The sequence below is a fragment of the Rhinopithecus roxellana genome, chromosome 13 (assembly GCF_007565055.1).
Source record: "Rhinopithecus roxellana isolate Shanxi Qingling chromosome 13, ASM756505v1, whole genome shotgun sequence".
NCBI lineage: Eukaryota > Metazoa > Chordata > Mammalia > Primates > Cercopithecidae > Rhinopithecus > Rhinopithecus roxellana.
In genome coordinates, this window is record NC_044561.1 from 28508534 (window position 1) to 28516342 (window position 7809).

Consider the following 7809-nt stretch of genomic DNA (forward strand, 5'->3'; position numbering starts at 1 on the left):
GGGGAGGGCAGCAACCCCTGACCACAGCATGGGCCAGGATGTGCTCCCTTCCACTGCCAGGAGGCTCTTGTCTGCAGTGAGGGTTGACTGCAGTGAGCTCCTCCTGTGTGCTGGAGAGGGGCCCAGCCAGGATGTGGGTGTGGGGGGGTTGCCGTGGGGACAGAGTCATCCCCCGTGGTGGTCACGTGGTGGCCTCCACCTGGCAGTGACCAGCCCTTCCCCTCCCCCCAGCGCTCCCTCAACTGCAACACCACCTTCGGCGATGGGCCCGACATGCTGCGCACGGACCTGGGCGAGTCCACTGCCTCGCTGGACAGCACCGTCAGGTCAGGCTGCAGCTCCAGGTTCGGGGAGGTAGCTCTCGAGCTCCCTCAGGCTTTGCCGCCACCTCCATCTATGTCCTGCCATTCAACCAACATCACCTTTTCCCCCACCACCTTCCCCCCACCACCTTCCCCCCCGCCGACTTCTCCCCCCACAGACTTTCCCCCGACCACCTTCCCCCACCACCTTTCCCCCACACACTGGGAGGCTCTTTCGTCTCTGCTCTTCATGGTAACACAGAAGGGTGGGGGCAGAGAATCTTCTGGAGAACTTTCCAGCACTTCCTGTCCCCTGAGGGATGATACTGAGCCCCACGTTTCCCCGGCCTCTCTAGGGATGAAGGGGTCCCGAAGCTCAGCGTGTCCTCTGGGCTGGTGCGGGGCAGCCACGGAGAGCCAGACGCATCCTTCGTGCCCAGGAGCTCCAAGGAACCCCCCGGTACGGCCTCTCTGGAGGGGGAGCACCCCGCGGGTTGTTTTTCCCACGTCCCTTCAGTCACTGGAGACTCTGCCCTTGAAGAAGCACTAGCAGCCTCGCCATGCTTAGTGTCAGCATGCCAGGGGCCCAGTGGCTCTGCCTGGCCTTGGTGGGACCCCCGCACCTCCCAGGGCCTGAGCCTCCCTGTTCCCCGCTCATCCACAGGCCATGATTCCGACTCAGATAGCGAGCTGTCCCTGGATGAGCAGAGCAGCTCTTACGCCTCCTCACACTCGTCAGACAGTGAGGACGACAGGGTAGGGGCTGAGGAAAAATGGGACCCGGCCAGGGGCGCCATCCATAGCACCCCCAAAGGTGAGCGTGTGGGGAACATTGGGCCAGGCTGGGCTGTGGACAGCAGGCTCGGGGCAGGTCTTGGCCATGGCTGGGTCCCTTCCTCCTAAGATAACGCCCAGCAGCACTGCAGCCACATGAAAGGACAGCCAGGGGTGGGGGGACTCTGGCTGGGTTCCCCCACAGCCTCTGCTCCTCCATGCCAATCCCTGGAGCAGAGGCAGGAAATCTCGGGGGGTTCTCTGTGGACCGTCACCGCAAGGTCCAGGTGAGGCTGCCGGGGGTGGATAGCCATGTGTGGTCACCGGAGGCTGCTGGGGGTGGGTAGCCATGTGTGGTTACTGGTACAGATGCAGCGGGGGACACCAGCAAGGGCCCTGCTGCCAGGACTGTCCCTCCTGGGCCTCAGTTTCCCCACCTTTAGGGTTCAGCCCTACCAGGCCTACAGGTTGGGGAGAGGTGCGTCAGAGCCACCCGGGACCTGCCAGAGCCATGGCTCTCAGGGGCGCAGCTCGAGCGGCAGTGCCGCTGCCTGCTGAGCACCGCTCTCGTGCCTCAGGGGATGCCGTGGCCAACCACGTTCCGGCCGCCTGGCCTGACCAGAGCCTGGCTGAGAGTGACAGTGAGGACCCAGGCGGCCAGCCCCGCCTGAAGGTGGAGACCAAGGTCAGCGTGGAGCTGCACCGCGAGGAGCAGGGCAGTCACCGTGGAGAGAATTCCCCGGACCGGGAGAGCGGGGGCGCGGCCAGGCCTGCTAGCTGCCAGCCCCCAGAGCAGAGGAAAGGTGCCTGGGGAAGCTGGGGCTGCCGTGAAAGGCTGGAGGACCCGGGAGGGCCAGTCTCTGGTCCAGAGGTGGGGGTGGGGCTGGTGGGGCAGGTCAGGGCCTGGGCAGAACAGACGTGGCCTTCCAGCCTAGCCCTGGGACCCGGGGAACCAGAAGGAAGGACAGGGGCTGAGGCTGGCTCTGATGCACGTGGCCCAGCAGCTGCCCCCGGCAGCATCACCCGGATGTGACCTTGTTGTGCCTCCTCCTCCCAGGCATCTTGAAAAATAAAGTCACCTACCCGCCGCCGCTGACGCTGACAGAGCAGACGCTGAAGGGCCGGCTCCGGGAGCAGCTGGCTGACTGTGAGCAGAGCCCCACATCCTCGCGCACATCCTCCCTGGGCTCTGGTGGCCCCGACTGCACCATCACTGTCAAGAACCCCGGGAGGGAGCTGGGGCGTGAGCACCTCAACGGGGTGGCCATGAACGTGCGTACTGGGAGCGTCCAGGCCGACGGCTCAGACTCTGAGTGAGTAGCCCGGGCCTCCAGAGCGGGGATCACTCACTTCCCCCTTGTCCTGAGTCAAGAGAGAAAGGGGGCAGTGGTCAGGGACCTGGCGCCCATCTCACCTGGAGCCCTGAGTGCAGAAGCAGCCCAGGCAGGGATGCGAGGTTGTTGGGGGGCGTGCTACAGTTGAGGTCAGGGGGATCGCCTGGAGACGGGCAGATCCCCTATCTTGGGTGCACGTCTCAGGCCTCTGGGACTCTGAAGCCCTGGCCAGCCCCGAAATGCTAGGACCTAAGGTGCTGGGCTCTGCATTTGATCAGCACTGCCTCCGCCTGGGACCACTGCCACCCACCTTGCAGCTGAGGATACTGAGGGTCCCGGAATGCCCAGTGTGAAGGGGGCGGGGTGGAGCTGGATTCCTGGACCCTCCTCCCTCCCTCCAAACTCACAAGGGAGAAGCCAGGTCTTCAGGATGCCCTCCCAAAAGTCACCGTAGAGATGGCCAGTTTCTAACGTGGATTTCTCGTGCTCTGCTGAGAGACCAGCAGCAGAGAAGCCCACAGGCTAGTCCTGGTCCCCTCTCCTGCCTCCCAAAGGCAGCAACATCCAACATGAGCTTGCCCTCCCTGGAGCCCCCAGACGCCCCCTCTACCCTGATGGGGAGATCCTGCCCCTGTGTGACCTTGGGCCCCACCCAGCCACTACCCTCACTGACCCTTCACCTGCTTGATGGCTTCTTCCCACGCGCAGAGGCAGTAATGAAACTTCAATTTGAACCATCAGGAAACCGTGAGGCAAGCCCGTCACCCCCACACAGGCTGCAGCATCACCGAGCCCTCAGACCTTGGAGCCCGAGGGGCCACTGCCCTTGGAGTGGAGTGGGCCCAGAGTGTGGCGGTCCCCACGGTGGCAGCCCCCCGACTGGTCATCCAGACACAAAGGTCTTGGCTCTCCCAGGAGCTCAGGGCCTGTCAGACCTGGTGACGAGTGCCAAAGGCCACAGGCATGAGGGAGGCGCAGCCCACTGGGCCAGCACTGCTGGATCCTAAGACTGCAGCCAGAGCCAGATCTGAGAGGGGACCCCACACAGGGCCCAGAGGCTGCCCAGAGTTCAGGGACGCCAGGCACAGACCAAAGACTGTGGTCCAGCCCCGCCCAGGTGGGCATCTCATGGCAGTGCAGACCCGTGGCTGGAAGCCCGGCAGCCCTTTGCAAAGGCACCCCTCGTCTTAAAATCACTTCACTATGTGGGAAAGCTGTAGATACTTTTATATATTTGTATTGGACTCTGAGGAGGTGAAACCTGTATATATTTTGCATTCGTGCTGACTTTGTCATCCCAGGAGATCCATGCAATGATCCCTTGCTGTCTTCCGTGTAAAGAAGATTGCACAGTTGTACTTGAATCTGGCATGTGTTGACGAAACTGGTACCCCAGCAGATCAAAGGTGGAAAATACGTCAGCAGTGGGGCTGAAACCAAGCAGTTAGAAGCCCTATAGCTGCCTTTGGCCAGGAAGCAAGGATGGCATGGGCCCTCCCCGCCGGCCCCCTGGGTCCCTGGTGTTCGCTGTGCGTGCGTTTGCCCTCTGCCCCGGCTGTGTGAATTTAAGACGGGGCAGTGCAGGACTAGGCAGGTGTGAGGAGCCCTGCTGAGGTCACTGTGGGGCATGGTTGCCACACGGCTGTCATTTTTCACCTGGTCATTCCCTGACCACCACCCCCTCCCAGGTGGCCTGGGAGCTGCAGGTGGGGATGGATTTGTTCTTTCCTCCTGCTCCCTGTGGGACCTGGGACCTTCAAGTCTTGCAGGTTCCTGATTTGGACAGAGGTGTGGGGCCTTCCAGGCCGTTACATCCCTGCTGCCAGTTCTCTAGCTCTTTGAGACTCCGAGGATCTCCAGGGACAGGGGTTCCCACCCCACCCCCGGCCCCAGAGTCTGACCAGTGACTTCCTTTGGCTTCAAATGGCCAATTGTGCAGAGGGACAAAGCCACAGCCTTCAACGGTTACCAAACTGTTTTTGGCAATTCACACCAAGGTCGGGCCCGCTGCAGGCAGGCAGCTGGCACAGTGCGGCCCGAGGGGCTGTGGAACAGGCTGGAACTGTCAGACGTGTTTGATTTTAGCGTTTCCTTTGTTCTTCAAATCAGGCGCCCAAATAAGTGATCAGCACAGCTGCTTCCAAATAGGAGAAATCATAAAATAGGATGAACATCAAGTAAAATGCAAAGATGTCCACACTAAGTTTTAAACTTGACCCTGATGAAAATGTGAGCACTGTTAGCAGATGCCTGTGAGAGGAAAAGCGTATCTGAAAATGGTCCAGACAGGAGGATGAAATGAGATCCCAAAGTCCTCACACCTGAATGAATTATACATGTGCCTTACCAGGTGAGTGGTCTTTCGAAGATACAAAACTCGAGTCCCTTTAAACGTTTGCCACTGGTGTTTCCTAAGTACGAAAAGGTCTTTAAGTCCTCGAACAGTCTGCTTTCATGACTTTAACAGGATTCCACCCCCTGAGGTGTAATTTTTTGTTTTGTTCTATTTTATTTTTTTCACATACTCCACAGCCAACATCATGAGGTGTACTTTTTAATTTGGTCAGAACTGTTACCAAAAAACAACTGTCAGTTTTATTAAGACAGGAAAAATGTAAACTTATTTTTATTAAGATTTTATGGGAGAGATTAGACACTGGAGGTTTTTAACATGTGTATTTATTAATGTTCAAAACACTGGAATTACAAATGAGAAGAGTCTACAATAAATTAAGGGTTTTGAATTTGTACTTCTGCGGTGCTGGTTTTTCTCCACAAACACCCCTGCCCCTCCCCGCGCCCAAGGTGGCCGTGGAAGGGATGGTTTACGGATGTGCAGCTGAGCTATCCACGTCCCATGCTCCCTCAGCCAGTGGAATGTTGTGCTGGAACTTTCTGTCCATTCCCTGGTAGGCCTGCCACAGCCTAGATGGGCAGTTTTTCTTTCACCAAATTTCAGGCATTTTTTGCTATTTCTTCGATTTTCTTTTCTTGTCCTGATCTTTCTCCTCTCCTTCTGTGACTCCAGTGACTCCGACGTTAGACCGCTTGATGTTTTCCCACTGGTCCCTGAGGCTCTGTTCATCTTTCTTCGTCCTTTTCTATCTGTCCTTCAGATTTGGTTCTTTCTGGTGCTCCATCTTCAAGTTCACTTATTTTTTTCCTCCGTCAGCTTAATTCTGCTACTGAACTCACCCAGTGAATTTATTTCAAATACTCTTGAGTTTTAAATTTTCCATTAGGTTCCTTTTTATTTCTCTGCCGGGCATTTCGTTTTCCACTCATTCCGAGTGTTCATCTTTACTTCATGAAGCATGGTTGTAACTAGGGCTGCTGTGGATTCTGGGATAATCTGAACATTTGGGCATCTTGGGGCTGAAATCTCTTTTCTGTTTGCATTTTCTTGGTTCTGTGTGTGCTGAGTAACTGCAGGCTGAACCCTCACTCGTCATGTGGAATGCCAGGTTAGACTCTGCATTGTTCACACCCTTGCTGTAAGTGTCATTTCATGTGTTTCAGCAGCAGGCAACCCGGTTAGGTTCGGACCACTGGTTCTCTCTTTCCACGAGCAGCAGGTCCACCCCCAGGTCAGCCCTTGGCCTTGGCTTTGCTGTTTTGGGTTGTTGCCTGCACTCACAGGTGGGGTGGGGCAGGGGTGTGTTTCAACACATGTGGAGAATTTGGGGGTCCCCCTTCTCCAGCTCTCTCCTTGCTGGAACTTGCCTTGCATTTTCTCACTTACGGGGTCCTTTTCTTGTTTTCTCTGTCCAGAAAGATGGGTTTCTCCCAGCGCTCTAGCCAGCTGCACTGTCTCACGCTTCCACCCAACAGAGCCCACCTTAAGGAAAAGTAGTGACAGCAAAGAGAAAAATGGGAACCCCAACCCTCTCTGGTCCACAGTACCCCCATTTCCCAGGCCCCTCTCGAGTTGTTGCCCTGGTGCTGGCTGCACAGCACCGCAGATTAGGGCCACCCCAGGTCAAATCTGGGACAGAAAAAGCAACCCATGAATGCCCCCACGCCTGAGGTCATTTTTCAAGTTGCTTTCTCCTCAGTTCACCTGCTAATGTTTACATCCCAGAATGCTTGGTGGCTAACGTGATAGAATATTTCTACCTCAGCCCCAAAGCCACGATTAACAGGAAAATACTAGAAGCATCTGAGAGAGAAAGCAGTCCAGGCAGCCCAGAGCAGGCCTGTCAGCCAAGCCAGGATGTCCACGTGAGGACCACGAAGTGCTGCGTAGAGCCTCCGCAGCAGACCGCGATGGACGAGGGCAGAACAAGCCCCTCTGTGATCGTGTCTGAACAGATAACAGCACAAACACCGTTCGAGCCACGGGGACGTCAACTCCCCCAGCCCAGGTAACGGGTGACTACAGCTGCTTCAATCACAGCTTCAGCCTCGCCCTGGGCTCCCCAGCCTGGAGACAAGGCTTGTTAAGATCTCCTAGGCAGTGGTTCATGTCTGTAATCCCAACATTGGCTGGCTGAGGCAGGAGTTCAAGACCAGACTGGGCAACACAGCAGGACCCCATCTCTACAATTTTTAAAAATTAGCTGCTAAAAATTAGCACAGTGGCTCATGCCTGTAGTCCCAGTGCTTTGGGAGGCTGAGGCAAGATCACCTGAGGCCAGGAGTTCAAGACTAGCCTAGACAACATAGCAAGACTGTTTCTAAAACAAAATTAAAATTAGCCGGGTGTGGTGGTGTATGCCTGTTGTCCCAGCTACTTGGGAGGTCAGGGCAGGAGTGCTTGGGCCCAGGTCAAGGCTGCAGTGAGCTGTGATCACACCACTGCGCTCCAGACTGGGTAACAGAGCAAGACCTTTTCTCTTGAAAAGAAAACAAAAGAAACATCCCCAAGAAGGGGCTTGGGCCCAGGCAAGGTTCCGGCACAGGACAACATGGGAGCCAGGGACTAGGGAGAAGGCAGGCTCAAGGTGTTTGAAACCAGCTCAGGGCCTCGGGAAGGAGCCTCCCAGGTGTGAGGTGAAGGGACACTGTCCTAGGACCTGTGTGTCACAGATTATCCTGGAACAACATGGAGAGGAGAGCGAGGGCTTTGCTTTCATTTGTATTACAAGCAGGGAGCAGGTATACAAGCATCCAGCTCTTGGCCCGGAAGATGTTCCCCCACCATCTTCATGGACAGGTGTGGCAAGTGGCTAAGGCCAGGCCACTGGGGGTGCCTGTGCTGGCAGGAGGGGCTACCTGCCTGCCTGTGCGCCTGGGGACCCCCAGGTCTTCAAAAGGTCATCTGAGGGGCACAGCCTCTGGAGTGTGCCAGCCTTGGGTGCTGGGGAGGGTAAGAAAGAGGCCAGAAGAGCAGCCTGGAGACTTGGCCCCCTGGCCAACAGTTTCTGCTGAATCTCTGAGGCATTGCACCAAAGCCCTCC

The 7809-nt window shown here is 56.8% G+C and overlaps 1 protein-coding gene across 1 annotated transcript in view; it reads left to right on the plus strand.

Annotated features, from left to right (window-relative positions):
- Positions 1-5160, plus strand: part of CELSR1 (cadherin EGF LAG seven-pass G-type receptor 1) — a 186531-nt gene extending 181371 nt beyond the window's left edge. The window contains 6 exon segments of the mRNA XM_030914895.1: positions 232-326; positions 659-762; positions 967-1116; positions 1655-1879; positions 2134-2389; positions 3119-5160. Of these exon segments, the coding sequence (XP_030770755.1) occupies positions 232-326; positions 659-762; positions 967-1116; positions 1655-1879; positions 2134-2389; positions 3119-3143 (855 nt within the window). The 3' untranslated portion in view covers positions 3144-5160.
- The last annotated feature ends 2649 nt before the right edge of the window (positions 5161-7809 follow it).